We start from the raw sequence: 20072 nt of genomic DNA, 5'->3' as shown, positions 1-20072 counted from the left end.
TCCCTATTCACTATAAACATTTTAATGTTGAATTTTGCAAATCCGATAATGACGTATCTACACTGACCCAAGACTGGAATTGCTGCCAAGGGTGCTTCTACCAAATACTGACTTAAAGGATAAGTTCACTTTTTGTAACATGTTATGTTACACTTATATTCAGGGTGTAACAGGTAACATGTTACGAAAGTACTGGCTTCTGCTCTGACAGCTAGTGGGGATCTTCCCCCCCCCACCAGCTGTCACAATTTGAAAAAACTTGGCCGAGCGGGGCTCCGCCCACCCAGCTGCATCACTCATTTACAGTCCTCTGTAAATGGAAAACTACAAGTCCCGACACCCTTTGCGGCTGTTGGTTTGCAGTTTTCAATTAATTACAACGGCGCTGTGGTAGTTCAGTGAGTCTTCCTGATAGAGTGTATCTGCTTGCCTGTACGGGATGTACCAGACTTGATTAAAGTGGTTGTATGCTCAATTTTTTAACTTTTACCTACAGGAAAGCCTATAATAAGGCTTACCTGTAGGTAAAAAAAAATATCTCCTAAACCTGTACGGTTTAGGAGATATTCCCCTCGATATGCGCCGCTGACTGCAGCGGCACATGCGCACAAGGGGGTTCTCGCCGTGAAAATCCGGCAGCGGCCGACCGGCCGGACTGAAATCTCCTGCGCGCATGCGCGGGAGTGACGATATCGCGGCTCCGGCCACTCACAGCGCCGGAGCCACGATACCCGGAAGAAACGCCGAGGAAGCATGTCAGCACCCTCGGCGTGTATCGGGGCCTCGTTCTAAGGTAAGTATTTCATAATGAGCTAGTATGCGGTGCATACTAGCTCATTATGCCTTTTGCTTTGCAGGTTTAAAAAAAATATATATAATAATTTGCGGGTTTACTACCGCTTTAAGTATTTCTCCATCGCTAAACAATAAACAAACTTTATTTATTCCCCCTGATCCCTCCTGTATTGATTCGTAATATAAGTGTACTGTCTGCCCTCATGTTGTAAAGCGCTGCACAAACTGTTGGCGCTATATAAATCCTGTAAAATAATAATAATAAGCATCAAAGTTGGAATGGACTGGTCTCTATTATTATAATATAATTAGAGCGATCGAGTTCTCCTGAGATCTTGAACAAGTCTCATATTACGAAAGGAACCCATGAATGACAAACTGAGATTGCGTTTTTATAAGTTATATGTTTAACTTTTGCGACATTGATTAACCATTTAATTGTACGATGTGTTAAAGGTTTCAAAACAATAGCAATTCTAAACTCCCATGGCACACAATTTGAGAATCACTGCTCTAACTACTCTTATAACTGTCCCCTCCTAACACCTATGCTTACTAACCTATATGCTTAATTACCTATTTTCAACCCGCTCAAGTTACGTGGCCTCCCCTGGACACAGCCAATCACAGATCGCATATGTAAACATATGAGATCATCTCTCAGCGCTGCACACAGAGACAGCATGTGAGGAGGGAGAGATGAACGGCTGCAACAGCCGTAAGTTCCAAAAAAAAAAAAAAAACTTAAAATAAACTGCCATCTGTCCCCAGTGCCACGTATAAGTGCCATCTGTCATCAGTGCCATATCAGTGTCACCAGTGCCACATATTAGTGCCACCTGTCAGTGTCACGTGTCATCAATGCCACGTATCAGTGTCATCAGTGCCACGTGTCATTGTCCTGGTGCTCCAGGGCCTTCAAAGGTGTAATAGGTAGTCAACAATTTAGATGTGTAAATTATGCTCCTAGAACACATGATGGCGCTCCCTGCATGTTGGGCCTCTCTAAGTGGCCGGGCTGTGGAAAAGTCCCACACATGTGGTATCGTAATACTCAGGAGTAGCAGAATTTATTTTGGGGTGTCATTTGTGATATACACATGCCATGTGAGAGAAATAACCTATTACAATGACAATTTTGTGGAAAAAAATAAAAAAATCTGTATTTTGCAAAGAGTTGTGGGAAAAAATTACACCATCAAAAAGCTCACCATGCCTCTTACTAAATACCTTGGAATGTCTACTTTCAAAAAAAGGGGTAATTTAGGAGGTATTTCTACTTACCTGGCTTGTTTAGGTCATAAGAAATGAGACCAGTTTTGATAAAAAAAAAGCGTGGTATATCTGGCCAACAGGCTATGTACCTAGTCTGTCAGCCAGATATACCATGCTTTTTATCAATTATTCTGCCTATGCATAATTTCTCTTGATGGCTTGTACCTTCATGAATTATGTTTTTTTTTATAATTTAACATTTTTAAATACATTTTTTGTACTGGAGTGATCTACTCTATGTGGAGGCATTTTTTCTCATGATACCTACCTTCATGATTGCACTTTCGGGGAGTTTGAGACACAGACAACTTGCATTGGATATCTCGATCGGGAGTTCGATTGTTCCTTTTGGAGGACCATTTGCAGTGGATTCACTTTGATGCACAATTGACCCACCATCACGATGTGTGGGTCCAAACCTTAGGGTAAGAGTACCCATTATTGTTCTATGATAAGTACACCTGCCACCTTCTTAGAAGTTTGCTATTGGTGGAATTTGGACATCAAGTATCACATTTCCATACAACCGCATATATTTGAAGTAACCGGTATAAGAATTGGATGGGGTTACACGAAAGACTGATTCATTAATGTTGTAGTGTCTTGACCTCTCCTGAGGATTTTTTTTTTATGTGCATAGCATTTTCCCCAGTCTCTGCGATTTTCTATGAACTGCACCGATTATTATTTCACTACTATTGCTGTGGCTCACTGTTTTCAGTGAGTTTACTCACAGATTTTTTTTTTTTAATCATAAATAAAAGGTTTAGCCTTGGACTACTGAGTTTTATGCTTCAAGTTATTGGACAATGGAAAAGGACCCCTGTATAACCTCTCCCACTGAGTTAGTGGATCAGGAACCCCCAAAATGTCTGCAGTGGAACCAACTCACCATCTGAAATACTTGGAATTATGGACATAAATCAGGCCTAGGGCTCTCTTCTCAGAAAAAAGATCAGGTTCCTCTATTTTCAAGTGCAGATACTGTTAGCCAAACATTGCCCGTTGATATGCTTTTGCAGGGACTGGTGGTGGTCGCATTTGAGACAGTCGGGCCCACATCCATGCTGCTGATACTCAGCATCCTACTGCATTGAACAAGCAGACTCCGTCTCAAGACCATCACATGTGTCAGTCTGCCTCTCCCAAACATGGAGCGTTAAGAGTCCATGAGGAAGTGGTTTCTTTCAATAACTTGAGAGATCCTCATACATACCAGTCTGTTGAGGTTGATCGGTGGGAGTCCTCAAGATGTTTACTGTTCAGAGAACCTGGTTGGCAGAAAAATCCAAACTTCCAACCAACATTCTGGAGCTCAGTCATTCAACTGTCCCTTTGACATCATGATCAGGAATTGTTTTAAGGTTGATATAATTGGGAAGTTACTACCCCGGTCATGTTTTTATTGCAGCTATGCCCCCATTTGGAAAACTCACCCCATTTGTCCTGCTTATCATGGTCACTTAGACATAAGCAACAAAAATCTAAAATATTAGTCAGTGCACAAGGAAGTAAATGTAAATCTTCCCAAGGAGATACTTGTTCCAGTGACAAAACAAATGTCTCCTCATTTTTTTGCAGGGTCCCACCAAATGTCAGATACTCACTGCAACAGAAGTTTCCATTTTTAAATATTTATGCGACACAAGTTTATAAAAGTACAACCAATCCTATTTTAGTTTATGGCATGGGAAAGCGTTAAAACCTGTCTTAGTTGGAGAAATGTCCCCTCATTTACTGTTCTATCACATGCAGCATTTGCCTGAATAAATTCACCAGCAAATGCCATATGCAGGGGTGTCCAAACTTTTTTCAAAGAGGGCCAGATTTGATGAAGTGAACATGCGCAAGGGACGACCATTTTGCCTGACATTCTTTGAACCATTAAAATTCAGTCTAAGTGCGTTCGTTTGAGCACTAAGGCTGCTTTCACACTGGGGCGGTATTCAGGCGTTACAGCGCTAAAAATAGCGCCTGTGTAACGCCTGAAAAAAAACCGGCCCCTTTAACTCCAGTGTGAAAGTCGGAGGGCTTTCACACTGGAGCGATGCGCTGGCAGGACGGTGAAAAAAGTCCTGCTAGCCGCATCTTTGCAGCGGTGTATTGACCGCTCCTACCCATTGAAATCAATGGGACACCGCGGCAATACCGCCGGCAAAGCGCCGCTGCAGCTGCGCTTTGCGGGCGGGTTTAACCCCTTTTCGGCCGCTAGCGGGGGTTAAAACCACCCCGCTAGCGCCCGCACACCGCCGCTAAAAATAGCGGCGCTTTACCGCCAACGCTGCTCCCGCCCCAGTGTGAAAGCAGCCTAATACACAGCCCAACAAGAATTCTCTTGCCTTTGTGGCTGTGTGCAGTGAAAAGATTAACTCAGGTGTATTTGGATATACCGTATTTATTGGCATAGAACACCTTTGCTTTAAGAGGGAAGTTTCAGGAAAAAAATTAATTAATTTTTTTTACATTTTAAAGAACTGAAGTAAAATAAGGGTCAGTGCCCACCTGCAGAACCACCACTGCCAGGAATGCACTCACCATTACCATCAGTGCAGCCTTGGAGGGGACAGGAAGAGCGCCAAAGATATCCTACAGGAGAATCTCCCGTTTACACAGCAGCCTCTTTAAGAGAAAGTCTCACCTCTTGATGGACAAAACAGTCGTTCAATGGCAGCGCCGGAGACTGCACTTCCTATTACAGAGGCTGCCGTGTAAACAAGAAATACTCCTGTGTGCACGGCACTCGTCCCGCCTCCTCCATCCGAGGCAGCCAGCCTATATATCTTTTGTGGCCCCGGCGCTAGGAGATCGTCAGGGGCCACAAAAGATATACATGTTTAAATAACCAGGCGGGCCATTCAAAACAGGACCGCGATTGGCCTGTGGGCCGGACATGCCTGTTCTATAGGCTTAATTGTAATGTGACTGTCTGGTTAATGGGTAAACTTACTAAAATATTTAACTAGATGACACCAAACCATCCATGGGATACAAATATTAGAACTTTTGTAATGAATGTACCCACATTAGTAAAATGAAAAATGTGCATTTAAACCCCTCAGAGCTTTGCAATGTATAGGCCCCTTGCAAAGTTTTTATCCCATCCCTAGTATTTGTTAGGAGGATGGAGGTGGTAAGAAGGCAGTGACATCACCTCACTTGCGCTGTTGAGGCAAATGGGACATCCTCCCATTCACAGATCCCTGTGACTTGATGATGCGGCTGTCTGGACAGAGCCACACTAAAGTCAAAACACTGATTACCAGTTATGTGGTCATTGCATTAATTTTCAGGAAAGGAATGTTTTCAGCAAGTACTGTCAGATCTTGCCAGAAGTTCAGTGTCCTTGTCGCTTCCTGCAAGCTGTGCATATTCCTAATATGCAGTATCTACCCGCTACTAATTATATAATGCATAAACTAACCAGTTCGATCATCTGAAGACCTTTACAATTTTGACTATTTGGGACAGGGAAAGAAGAAAAAACAAAAATAAAGTGTAGATGTTCGGTTTATTTGCAGTGGAAAAAGCAGATACTGCTACAATATAACTGTATAAGATGTTTATCAGGTCTTGGCAAGTAACCCGCAGGATGCCCAGCTTCCATGGACGCCACTTCTTACAGGCCAAGCTTGGTCCTTCTCCAGTGTCTTCTCTTGGAGTTATACCTATAAAAAGATGAAGTAGGTGTAATTAAATATTTCATGCAGCAGATTTATACTGGAGGAAAAAATAAAGATGAAAAAACTGTAGTTGTCAATGCCGAATGTTTCCACAAATGTGAAGCTGAAAACAGACAAGCTGACATCTTTACTATCAGCAGGATAATGACAGCACTTCCATTAAGAGAAAGCACTGTAATTGCAACCTGCTTTTGCGCATGAAGTCTAGTAATACAAACTGTACGATTTGTCTAAAAGCCAAGGTATACGCTAAATCCATACAAAATGGTAAAAAAACTACAACACACTGGAAGAAGTCAATACCCAGATCCCAATAGAAAAAAAAGTGCTGGTCTAACGGAAAATTGAGGCAGATCGCAGAGTCCAGCAAGAACAGGCAAACATCCATAACCCATTGTTCTGCCTAAAATATTCAACATACTGACAACAACTTCAACAAGTATTTCAGACATTATAATTAAATGAAAGCTTTTCACTGAAATAACAGGAGATGCTGAAATCAGGGATTTTTGGGGGTGGCCTAGTAGACCTGCTCCAATTATAACATTTGTCTGTTTAGTAATCATTCTCCCCCTTACTAACAGCAATAAACATGAATGTTTGGCTGACCTGGCAGAGTAATGCCTGGTACACACAGATTATCGGGCAAATGATAGTCTCATATTGAAAAAGCAGTTTACTAAAAAGTTAAAAAAAAATTTGGAAGTACTGTACTGATTAAATGGAATTTGTACAAGAAAATATTTTGTGCTGGTCCCACTGGATGTTACATGAATTGTGATCAGCTCTTGAAAGATGCACTAATGATCAGATTATCACAATTGCTTTGAATGTGGCATTTTTTGCACAACTTTCTTATTGTGTGTATGGGCCATAAGGTCCATGTCTGCATATCTGACCATTCTTTGAAATCTGAGCACTGCTAGCTTAAAGTGACCCATCTCAAAATAGCCAAAAATAATCCCCTGCAAAAAGATTACAAAATTTCCCATACTAAATCACAAAACATCGCTCACTGAGAAACCTGCACTTTCAGGATTGTCCCACCGCCTGCTGGCTTCAGCATTTCCTCCCACCAAGCTTCTTGTCATTAACCTGACCTATGATGACATAGAACAGTGATGGCAAACCTTGGCACCCCAGATGTTTTGGAACTACATTTCCCATGATGCCCATGCACTCTGCAGTGTAGTTGAGAATCATGGAAAATGTAGTTCAAAAATATCTGGGGTGCCAAGGTTCACCATCACAGACATAGGGGATCAGCCAGAGCAACCACATTGGCCAGCAGAGGATGTGCAATCTACACATGAATAGCGTGTTGGATGAGCGACCAAACCCTGAGCTCTCCCACTACCAGCCAGAAAAGTGAGGATATATGTCTTTTACATAAAGATTTGGGAGTTATTTTACATGCTGACAGGGTCCCTAAAAAATTTTCTTGATGGTATGACTAACATTTGACAAACCACCTTCTGGATTGTACTACAGAGCAACCGAGCTGCACCAAATTGGAGCAAAATACATGAAACCGTGAAATATGAAGTTTTCGTGCAACACATGGATGCCGACTCAAATTTTACAGTAATCTGACTGCTCTAATACAGCGTTTCTCAACTCCAGTCCTCAAGACGCACCAACAGGTCATGTTTTCAGGATTTCCCTTCAGATGAAAAGGACATGGTAATTACTAAGGCAGTGAAAACTGATCAAATCACCTGTGCAAAATAGTGGAAATCCTGAAAACATGACCTGTTGGTGTTGAGGACTGGAGTTGAGAAACACTGCTCTGAGTGCACTACATACATGGGGGTATTTCCCAGTCAGTCACAAGACACCAGCACAAAGCTCTACTACAAAAACCATTCCAATGTAATACATGCAAGATAATGTGCCTTGGCAATGACATTCATAAAACTTCAGAATAAAGATATTACATGCAACTTTATTTTTCTCACCGCAGGGTCAAAATCTAAAAGATTCCATATACAGGGATATCTTGGTAACACTTCATTCCTGTACAACTCTTGGTAACAAATCCCTTGCTAGTATTTGCAGTATAATGCGCTTTTTTGGACACCATTTGTGTACACTGTTGGTTTGAAACATCTATGCACAGTCCAACACTGCACACAGGTGTCAGATCAGTAGGGGCTTCAGTAACCAAAACTGCAGTGTTTATCCTCATGACACATCACAGGAAGCACCTCCATGGTTTAGACTTGGGAAACTTAACATTAATAAATCACTGGGACCAGGTGGCTTGCACCCGAGGGTACTCAGTCAATTGCCAGACCATTGTTCCTAATTTTTACTGACAGTCTACTGACTGGAATAGTACCAGCTGATTGGAGAAAAGCCAAAGTAGCACTAATATTTAAAAAGGGGCCCAAAATGCATCCCTGGGAATTACAGGCCAGTTAGCCTAACATGAATAGTTTGTAAACTCTTGGTGGGGATAAGGACTTCAGTAATGAGAACGGTATCATTAGCAGTAATTGGCATGGATTCATGAATTATCGTTCTTGCCTCTGTGGGAATCTAGGATAGAAAATGACCTGGGGCGCTAGTAGATGATAGCTTGGTATTGCATGCCATTGCTGAGCCCAACAAAGCAAACAGAATATTGGTATGCATTAAAAAGCAGATTAATGCCAGAGATAAAATAATAATTCTCCCACCCTACAAGACTCTGGTCCAGCCGCACCTAGAGCATGCTGTCCAGTTCTGGGCACCAGTCCTCAGGAAGGATGTACTGGAAATGGAGCGAGTACAAAAAAGGGCAACAAAGCTAATAAAGGATCTGGAGGATATTAGTTATGAGGGAAGGTTGCGAGCACTGAACTTATTCTCTCTGGAGAAGAGACGCTTGAGAGGGGATATGATTTCAATATACAAATACTGGTAAACCCAAAATAGGGATAAAAATTTTGCGTAAGGGAGTTTAACAAGACTAATTAAAATAAGAGGTTTAACCTTACACTATGTCAAAGGTTCTTGAAAGAGTGGAAAGGATATGGAATTCCCTTCCAAGAGCGATGGTCTCAGTGGGGGGGGGCATTGATAAGTTTCAAGAAACTATTAAATAAGCACCCGAATGACCGCAACATACAAGGACATACAATGTAATACTGACATACTCACACACATAGGTTGGACTTGACCTCACCTAGTATGCAACATCTCACACTGCTGTGACCTCACACCTCTATAAAAAGGTGGTGGTTACAGTCTGCGGACTTACGGTAAGCCCTGGTTCACATATGCACATTGGATGTATTCTGAACCGAATTGCATGACGTGATCCAAACCGGCTTTTTATGGAGATGGCTCACATATGTGCGGGCCGGCAGCAGTGCAATTTTAAAGTCCGCTACGTTTTTTTGGTCCGGTTCAGGTGTCATACACCTGAATAATTTGCACCTGAACTGCTGAATGAAACCACACGGGACTCCTTACAATTAGCACTGAAACAGGCCCCACACATGTGAAAATGGTCTAAAGGTAACCGTTTTCGTATCGGAACATTCGCACAAGTATAAGTACTCATGTAAATGATCGGTATTGGCACTGATACCAGTAGTTAGTTAGAACGTCTGTCAAAAGAATCTTGACATGTTAATTTTGGAGAATAGGAAACTCACTTCCTGCACCCTAACAGGTCCTTCCCTACCATGCGAAATCTGCAGGGATAAGTTTTTTTTTTTTTTTTTTTTTTTTATTAGAGTGGAGACAGGTTGGAACCTCCATATATTTGGATGGAGCTATGCTTTGAAGGCCAAGTTCACCTTTTAGGAAAAGATAACAAAATGTACATTTTGCAGAAAAAAGGTGCATGTGTTTTTCCCCATACAGGAGCCTGCAAAGCATTGCAGCTGTGATCAGTGTATCACGAGTGCAATGTCAGGCTCTTGTGCACTCTACCTCCAGCTTTCTGCCTGTACCTCAATATAGGCTTTCAGTTAGAAAGCTGGAGAATAAGTGACTGAACTACGACCATGCTGATCAGCATACTCAGTGCATTGAGAACTAAAAGTCCGTCTGCCAACATGCGAGATGGGACTTGTAGTTTACTCATTCAGATATACCTGTGAATGAATGATGCGGTTGTGGGAGGAGCCCATTTTAAAACAGCTGCAGGGAAGAAGGTGATGGGGGGGGGGAGCAGGAGCATGTTACACCCTAAATACTTAACCTTTAAGTAGCACAAGATTTGTGAGTTCAAATATATCTGGACGTGTTCACACATACCTGATCTTATTGCCAGTTTTCATTCTGATCCACTGTGGGATTGGTCTATTCTGTTTCTGCTTCTTAGCAAGAAACCTCTTAATTCTGAAGGTCTTGTGGGACGACTGGGGACAGAGGCAAAACAAAAATGTTAGTGCTATGACAACATGATGAAGCTAAACAGAATACGCACATTACAATCTGACTGAACAATCTTTAGAATTCTTAAGAAAATAATCAAAATCAACGTATATCCAGAATTATCCACTTCAGAGTTTATGGAAGAAAAGTAGAATAGTACTATCTGACTGCAAGTTAGTCAGCTTTGGACAAATTTCTCTATAGAGTTTTACAGACATTGTTCCATGTATCAGAGTACAGGGGGCCTTTCATGTAACATTTTAAGTTCACACAAGATTATTATCTGATACCGCAATAGTCCCTACTGTTCCCACTAAATCTTTAGGAAATTTTCCCCCAGAGTCTTTCCTATTCTATGAGCTTTATGCTCCTTTGTTTTATATATAACATTTTAAGTTCACAAAGATTAGACATTCTGTTTTTGACTGTAGAAAGGTTAGAATCCTTCAGGTTCTTACAGCTGTGTCCTCACTAGGAAGATTCACACTCTTGTCATGGTGACCGTCAAGGGACAGAAATAATAAATATCCATCTTTTACAGGCCAGGAAATCTCCCAATGCAATTCCCTCAATACCCCGCTGGTTTCACACTGTTATGAAGCGTTTTGGCATGTGCACAATAAAGTTAGAGAAGGGCACCTTTGGGGAAAAATAAAAACTTTTTTTGCACTTATTGACCATCTTCCACCCCCCCCCCCCCCGAGAAAGCAAAATATTGCACCCACAATATTCAGTGGGTCAGGGGTGCAACATCAGGCTCCTGCAGCTTACACCCTGTACAGGCTGCCAGCTTGAAAGCTGCAGGGCTTGTGAATGAACTATGTAGTCTGCTGTAATGAAAGACAAGACTGAGCTCATTCACAGATCACTGAATGAATGATGCAGCTGTGTGGGTGGAGCCCCACTGTTTTTGAAAAGTGGCAGCAGTTCCACAGAGAAGAACCCCTACTAAGTGTCACAGTGTGTGCATGTGGTGGGCGGTGCATAATGAGGGGTGTGGCCCCCCTCCCCTTATACTTACCTGAGCTCCCTCTCAATCCAGTGATGTGCATGAGAGCCAAGTTTCTCCTTGATCTCGCACTGGCTGAGACTGCAGCGGGAGCCATTTGCTCCCGATACTGTCAATCACAGCCAATTAGAGAGCAGGGGTGGGGGCTCAGGAGCGAGCACACACACCAGTGCCCCAAGCTTGCTATCGGGGGCACTGGCTGAAGAGGAGGAGCCAGGAGTGCCAGCAGGGGACCTGAAAAACAGGGGAGAGGGGAGGGGGGGGAGGGATCAGGGCTGCTCTGTGCAAAACCACTGCATAGAGCAGACAACAAGTATAACTTTTTTTTTTTAAACACAAGAGCCTTTAATGTTGCCTTAAAACAAAAAGGGCATCCCGTGCAATGCATTGAATTTCAGAACTACAAAAGCACAAAACATTATACAGAGGCACTAAAAAGGAAACTGTCTACAGACTTCAGAACACACAGCTGTAGAAGCCCCCATCCTTACACCTCTAGGGGCATGACTGGGGTCCCCTCCATATACTATGCAGTCACCAAGCACACTACAGGTAGAGGAGGAGCCCGAGATTTCTTAAGAAGCATCTAGAATAGGGATATGCAATTAGTATACCTCCAGCTGTTGCAGAACTACAAATCCCATGATGCATAGCAAGACTCTGACAGCCACAAGCATGACACCCAGAGGCAGAGGCATGATGGGACTTGTAGTTTTGCAACAGCTGGAGGTCCACTAATTACATATCCCTGTTCTAGACCATCATGTTATAGATGGAGCTCCGTGCTGTACACGGACACCCCCTAATAGGCCTGCTATGGGCCCAACAAAGGCTTCATAGCGAGAGAAATGGCGAGGAGGGGGGGAGGGGTGTATTCCTGACTGTGAAGATGTACATTATCTGTACCACACACAGGGCGCAGCCATGATATAAACCAGCGTTCAGCATCCACCGAGAACAGCGGCCTCTGCCGGGACATCACTGCGGTATGCACTCCATATTCACATCACTCGGCCGCTCACTGTCTCTTCATTCCTAAACCACACCATCCATAACAACATTCCGCACCACTACCGAGGATTACACCAGATTCACTCACCATCTTGAGCCGAACAGACCCTGTCACCACAATGGCGGCTAAGAAAGAGGAAACCGGAAGGCGCAGAGCACAGGTTAGTGATGCGGTACCATAGAGAACAGAGGAGGCGCTCTGTAGAGAGTCTGAGAGAAATACTTGCTCCACCCAATGGCTACGGAAGGAATTGCTCCTGATACCGTGGATCACATACAGTGTGTTATCCAATCACTAAAACCATAGCTCCCAACTGTCCCTGATTTCGAGGAACTGTCCACGATTTGTAAAAATGCCCCTCTGTCCCTCTTTCCTCCTCCTTTGTCCCTCATTTTGGTCTGATCTATATAGTTGTATGTAAAATGCACTTTTTATCTTTCAAAAAGAGTTTCTCCGCGCTAAACCTTTCATCCAATTTCCAAATCGCTGCATTTGTAATTGTCAAAAGCCAATATAAAGGAATAGTAGTGGGAAAAATGCACTTGTGGGTTTAAAGCGGGAGTAAACCCGCAGATGTGTTTTTTTTTTCTACCTGCAAAGGAAAAGGCATAATGAGCTAGTATGCACCGCATACTAGCTCATTATGAAATACTTACCTTAGAACGAGGCCCCGACATCTGGTCCGATCCACGCCAAGGGAGCTGACATGCTCCCTCTGCGTTTCTTCCGGGTATCGCGGCTCCGGCGCTGTGAGTGGCCGGAGCCGCGATATCGTCAATCCCACGCATGCGCGCTGGTGATTTCATCCCGGCCGGGTCCGGCCACTGCCGGGCTTTCAGCCGAGAATCCCCTTGTGCGCATGCGCCGCTGCAGTCAGTGGCGCATACCGAGGGGAATATCTCCTAAACCGTACAGGTTTAGGAGATATTTTTTTTACCTACAGGTAAGCCTTATTATAGGCTTTCCTGTAGGTAAAAGTAAAAAAAATGAGTATACAACCACTTTAACTAATCATTTTTTTGGTAGAATTCTCCTATAAGGGGGCGTGGCAGGAGGTGTCCTATACCTACATAACTGACATTATAATCCTAGATACCAGAACACAGCTAGCCCTACCTACAGCCTGCATTTCATTGGCCCACTTTCAGGGTGGGCGTGTCCAAACTATTTTCATTTTTTTTTTTTGTGATAGTCCTGCGCTGATCCTGTCTCTAAATATGAGGGAACTGCCCATCATGCCCACTTTACAGGTTGGTCCCACCCAGAGCCTACCGCCAATAATGTTGGAATTGCCCACTTATAGATCTGATGCTTCAATTGATGCACATGTGCAGTAACTCAGGTTAGGTTGATGCTGTGATCTCAGGACATGGCCAGGACACAGCCTTAGTAGGACAGGGGGGCCAAGATATGGGATCGTCCTGGCAAATCTGGGACAGTTGGCATGTACGGGGTGACAACTGTCTCCTGGTTGTGTTCTTTCAATACCATCTTATCATATGCACCTCTGGGAGAGACTACAAGCTTCTGCGCTAACACACGTTACTAGAGAATGAGTCCATCAACAGTCAGGGAGCCAGTCCAGAGCAAAGGTGTACAGCCAATGCAAGAAGAGGCTGAAAGAGACTGAGGCACAGCAGGACAGGGATGCAATACTGGAAACAGTATTTTATGGGAAGAAACATTATACACCATGGTTTAGACCACTGTTCTCCAAACTATGGCACGTTGCTTGTCTTTATCTGGCCCTTGGGGCACTATTTCACCAACTGACACCAACACTGGGGCACCATTCCTGCTACTGACACCAACAATGGGGCACTAGTCTTCTAATTGATCTCAACAATGGGGCACTAGTCTTCTAATTGATCTCAACAATGGGACACTATTTCTTCCATTGAGACCAAAGATGCGGCACTGATCCCGGGGCTTTTTATTTATTTTTTTACACCCACTAGGCACAGTCCGGCCTCCCTAAAGCTGGAAGGACAGTAAATTGGCAGTTTGCTTAGAAAGTTTGGAGACCCCAGGTTTAGACACATCGGGAGGTGGAGTCATATCAGACATGCTTGGAAATTCCCCTCAGCGAGCTGCTCCTTGTTTGTTCCGATGAGAAATGGAACCCGGTGGGGTTACATTTATAATTAAACATTATACAATCAATGTGATTGGAAGCGCTTATACATGTGACTGGAGAGTGATTCTTTACTTGGAGAAATAAAATATTTTACTGTTTTACACTGTGTTCATTTTGTTACTCATTCAGCATGGCTTTGAATGAGGAGGAGGAGGAGGTGGAGGAGGAGAAAGCCGAAGTGAGGATTGGTTTACAAATAAGCACTGATAGACTTTTTCCATTCAAAGAGATCAAGCTGCTCTGTTTAGTTTCCCTTTACACACAGGTGGTAGTGGCAGCGAATTTGTTGTCCACGTACACAGTGGTGTTTCATAGATAAATAGAAGTCTGACACACAAAAAAGTTATTTGTTGGAATGTGAAGACAAAAGAGACTAAGTAGTCATATTTTTTTTTTGCAACACTTGTTTGGATACTTTAGAACACATATGTCACTTGCCCCACCAGGCCATTTCATGTGGCCCTCGCACTTCTCCTGCACTTGCGGCTCCGCCCCCGCTTTGTCTCAGTGGTTGGCAGCAGAGAGGAGGACAGAACTCCTCCTACAGACCCTGTAGCCATAGCACCCCCTCCGGTAATCCTTCAGACCTTGCAATTTCTGCTTCCCCGCTTGTTCCCAGCAGCAGCACAAGGTAAAGGGGGGGGGGGGGGGGTGGTGCACTGAGATGTAAGGGAAGGTGGGGGACTCTTGACTTCTGATGGTTAGGGGGCTCTTGACATCTAGTCTTACAGATAAAACCACCCATTTAAGGGCAATCATCATGCTGATGCAGCCCACTATGAAATTGAGTTTATCACCCCTGCTTTAGAATATATTTTCACCACAATACCTTGAGGGGAATTTACTAAATCTGGCGCAGCTGTGCCTGGCAAACAATCAGATTTTAGCTTTCATGTTCAAAGTTTTAAACAGAACAAAACCCATTGATTTCAAGTGACACTAAACAATATCCGTATTCTCCAAAATAATCCATATGCATCCTTAATGGCCCTGTAATCTGTTTTTCTTGATAACATTTCTAGGGCCTCCTTTACACGGGCAGCGATTATTGATTGGTTTGCGCAAAAGTTATAGCGTTTACAAAATAGGGGATAGTTTTATGGCATTTTTATTAATCATTTATTTTTTTACTAGTAATGGTGGCGATCAGCGATTTTTATTGTGGCTGCGACATTATGGCGGACACATTGGACATTTTTGACACATTTTTGGGACCATTGTCATTTATACTGCAATCACTGCTATATAAATGCACTGATTCCTGTGTAAATGACACTGGCAGTGAAGGAGTTAACCAGTGGGTGGCAGTGTAGGGGTTAAGTGTTCCTAGGGGCGTGTTACTAACTGTTGGGGGCTGGGCTTTCTTTTAGTGAACACTGATCTCTGCTCCAATCACATGGAGCAGAGATCAGCGTCACTTGTTGCTAGGCAGAACGGGGAGATGCTGTTTACAACGGCATCTCCCAGCCGCCCCGTGAGACGATCGCGGGTATGCCCACGGCGATCAAGTCCGCGGGACCCACGACCGGACTCACGGGGGGTCCCAACCGACACGCGGGCGCGCCGCCACCGGCGTGTCCACAATGGCAGGGCGGCATTTAAGATTGGACGTACCTGTACGCCATTCTGCCGACGTACATCGGCGTGCGCCGTCGGGAAGTGGTTAAAAATGAGCGAGAGAGTGGTTACATTCTTCTACAGCAGGACCATGGAGAACGAACCTAGCCACCATCTAACAGGAAGTCGGGTCACAGCAGCAGAAACATTTATTTGGAGATTTGGAGGTGGCAGATGTTGATAGAAGGGACATTTCCTGAGGAATACATACAGTACTTAAAGAAAAAACTTTTTTCCACGTCCTTGTTGCTGATCTACCTTCACCGACTTTGCCATCCATGTTCTTCTGAGTTCTGTAGTTCTTCTGTAGTAGCCTGCTGATCTTGAAGAAAAACCATTACTGCCCAGTAATTTCCTGTTTGTAAGACCGCTGGCTGCCCTTCCTCCTGTATCATCAGCCAGCGGTTTTGTCACTGCCCACCAGTAATTCCCTAAAAGCAAACAGGTACTTGTACTTCCATCCCTGCTTACTATAGTGGGCGGAGGGGTCTCACAATCCCCGTTCTGTACCGCCCATGGAGGTGGTTTCCTCTCCTCCTCCTCTACTAGCATCACCCCTGCACTGCCCCACCATCTCTCACTACAGAGCAGGGATCATTAGGAGACACCGGCCGGGTGACAGAGTGGGGATCTCTGGCTTTAACAGATCTTGTATATGAAATACCAATCGCCGTAACGTCCCGCCTCTTAGACTGGCTTTGTGATTGACAGAACATAGCCAGTCTAAGAGGCGGGACGTTACAGTGATCGGTATTTTAAAGCGGTTCTTCACCCTAAAGGGGAAGTTCCGCTAATCTGATCCCTCCCCCCCTCCGGTGCCACAATTGGCACCTTTCAGGGGGGAGGGGGGTGCAGTTACCTGGATAATCCAGGTAACTGCACCCACTTCCGGCCAGACCGCCGCAGATCCCCGCAGACGCTCCATCCCCCCCCGTTGTGTTCTGGGAAACACACAGTTCCCAGAGACACAGCGGGGGACTATAAGCGAGGCACATGCGCAGTAGGGAACCGGGCAGTGAAGCCGTCATGCTTCACTTCCCGATTCCCTGACAGAGGATGGCGGCGGTGGCTCGTCATCTGCCGCCGACATCGCTGGAACCTGGGACAGGTAAGTGTGATTTTATTAAAAGTCAGCAGCTGCAATATTAGTAGCTGCTGGCTTTTAATATTTTTTTTTTTAGGTGCAGCTCCTCTTTAAATACACCTAGATACAAGATCTGTCACAGCCCGAGATTCCCCCGCTCTGTCACACAGCTGGTGTCTCGTAATGATCCCTGCTCTGCACATATGGGCACTGATGATGAGACCGCACTTATGGGTACTGAGAAGATTGCACTGATATTGAAGTTTATTGAGATTTCCATACATTAGAGGGTTCCACCATTAATGATTAGTAAGTTAGTGCTGCACTTTTTTTGTTTGTTTTTCATGTCGACATTTACGGTACTTGTGCCACATGCTGATGTAAAGCAGCATGTCCTGGCTCTTTCTGTGGTGTGGCTGAGGATGTTCTTATACACCAAACAAGCACCGATTGCTGTTAGAAAGATCTCAAAGCACAGGAAGAGGAATATTTCTAATACTGTATTACAGCAGAGTACAGGGTGTATAATATATAATTATAGGCATGAGTCTACAGTTCAGTATTGAAAACATTAAGGGGACAAGGGGGGAAGGGGGGAAAAATATGGGAAACATTGGGACTTTATATGAAACACACCACTCGGGTCGGATGAGACATACGATAAATATAGTATATATTATTAAATAAGTGGCCATAATGGGCATATTATAATAGTTGATAAAATAATATTTTTTTAATAATTGGATCAATAATTGGATACAGTACACATAAAACATAATTATACCATCATAGCAATGCACAATTCATAACAAAATAAACAATGTAAACATATGGTACAATATGTATCAACAGTATACCCAGAATAGGCACAGATATAAAAATTAAGTTATTCAAAAAATTGAATGACTCAGCCGAATAAAACCCATAATGTACACATGGATACCAGCATGTATTACAGCATACTTTTTGGGGTTCTATATTTACCTCTACAACTTTGGAATGGGGGAGTCCACTCTTGCATCTTTTGTCACTCCTAAGCCCTGTATGGTCCTGTCCTGCTGCCGCAGTGTTTGCCACCTCAGCTCCAGGTGGTGGATGTGTCCTTATCCCCCGATGTCCTCCACTATATGTATATTATATACGTTATCTCCTATCTCTATCAGACACCCATAGGTAAGAGTGCTAGGACCATCTGTTTGGTGTTCCCTCTCTTCCTATGTCAATATATGACTATCAATTAATTATATATTTACAATCTATTCCCAGACTGGTTGCTCCTGATGAGTGGATACTACTCCACGAAACGCGTCGCGCTTATATATTTGGTGCTTTATCATGGTATCCATGTGTACATTATGGGTTTTATTCGGCTGAGTCATTAAATTTTTTGAATAACTTCATTTTTATATCTGTGCCTATTCTGGGTACATATTGTACCATATGTTTACATTGTTTATTTTGTTATGAATTGTACATTGCTATGATGGTATAATTATGTTTTATGTGTACTGTATCCAATTATTGATCCAATTATTAAAAAAAGATTCTTTTATCAACTATTATAATATGCCCATTATGGCCACTTATTTAATAATATATACTATATTTATCGTATGTCTCATCCGACCCGAGTGGTGTGTTTCATATAAAGTCCCAATGTTTCCCATATTTTTCCCCCCTTGTCCCCTTAATGTTTTCATATAAATAGGGATGGAGACCTGTGTACCGGATGGTCATGGCTTCATATAAAGTCTCAACTTTTTCTCCTTTTATGTATTACAGTTCAGTATTGATTACATAAAGCAAGTAAGGGCAATATGTTTATCTGCTGTTGTGGCTGGAGGGGGGAGAGCACAAATATGCTTTGCATTTATAAGGCTGTAACCTACCTATCCTGCTGTGTTTTATTGAGAGGTATGGCTGGCTGCAGAATGAGGGGGTGTGATTTATGTTGAAGTGGGCTTGTTCACATTTAACATGTACAGGCCTAGTGTGCATTCCCATATTCACTGCAATTCCCGAAGGTTCATGAGAAATGTAGTTAAAGAGAGAAGAGGATGTGATGTAACCACTGTTCTAACAGATCCTCCTTGGCAGAATACATGATGCATTTTTTTAATTATAGAGCTGACTTCCTGAAAATTCAATTAGACTTATCCCTTCAATGATAAGGAATTTCACAAATGTAATAACTGTTTAGTGGGGTGAGTGTGTGTGTGTGTGGTGGTGGTGTGTGTGTGTGTGTGTGTGTGTGTGTGTGTGTGTGTGTGTGTGTGTGTGTGTGTGTGTGTGTGTGTGTGTACTACTAGGGGATTTTTTTTTTTTTGCCGATCCTGGAGTTCTGCTTTAAATAGGTTTTTTTTTTTTTTTTTTAATCAGTGTTTAGTGTCCACTTAAAGTGGTTGTAAACCCTTACAAACCACTTTGACCTACAGGCAAGCCTAGATTAAGGCTTACCTGTAGGTCCAAAAAATATCTCCTAAACCTACACGGTTTAGGAGATATTTACTAAGAGACAGTCACAGCTGTCTACGGCGCATGCGTAGGCGCACTATCGCCGTTAGCAGCATGCAGCTGCTAATGGCGATATGCCGTTAGTGGCGGCTCTCGTGCGCATGCGCGGGAGTGACATCATCGCTGCTTCGGCGCTGTGAGTGGCCGGAGCAGAGATACCCGGAAGATGGACGCTCTGGACTACAGGGGACAGCGGTGACATCGCTGGCTCTTGTGTCAGGTAAGTGACACATAATGGGCTACTATGTGATGCATAATAGCCCATTATGCTTTACCTTTGCAGGGAGACAAAGAGGAAGTAAACCCATCAGGGTTTACTTCCTCTTTAACAAAACAGAACTTGTTCATTAATTAAAAAAGAGTCCTGCGCAAATAATGCCACAAAAAATAAATAATGTATAAAAATGTGAAGAAAAACAAGAGTCAATGTAAATATTTCAAAAATAAACACACCAATAGTGTAAGTGTGTAGTGAAAAAGCACTGGAGAAAGAACAGGACCAAATGTTCCAAAAGATCAGGCTCCCAGAACTCTCACCTCAGAGATGGAATAATAAGGCAAAAGAAAGCAATTCCAAT

At 43.3% G+C, this 20072-nt stretch overlaps 1 protein-coding gene and 1 non-coding gene across 2 annotated transcripts; both read right to left on the bottom strand.

Moving 5' to 3' along the window:
• Window positions 1-5559: 5559 nt before the first annotated feature.
• On the bottom strand, window positions 5560-12412 carry RPL39 (ribosomal protein L39; the record flags this gene model as incomplete). The annotated part of the gene is made up of 3 exons (XM_077485644.1): window positions 5560-5735; window positions 10002-10105; window positions 12230-12412. Coding segments are annotated over 3 exons (336 nt in total), but the record flags the coding sequence as incomplete, so codon positions are not given.
• LOC143989746 (small nucleolar RNA SNORA69) lies at window positions 5813-5942 on the bottom strand. Its single transcript, XR_013277070.1, has one exon. It is a non-coding gene; the product is annotated as a small nucleolar RNA SNORA69 (small nucleolar RNA).
• Window positions 12413-20072: the final 7660 nt, after the last annotated feature.

The sequence above is a fragment of the Lithobates pipiens genome, unplaced genomic scaffold (genome assembly GCF_037356315.1).
Source record: "Lithobates pipiens isolate NorthernLeopardFrog02 unplaced genomic scaffold, aLitPip1_a1.2 Scaffold_1, whole genome shotgun sequence".
Classification (NCBI taxonomy): domain Eukaryota; kingdom Metazoa; phylum Chordata; class Amphibia; order Anura; family Ranidae; genus Lithobates; species Lithobates pipiens.
This window is presented reverse-complemented; position numbering and strand designations above follow the sequence as displayed.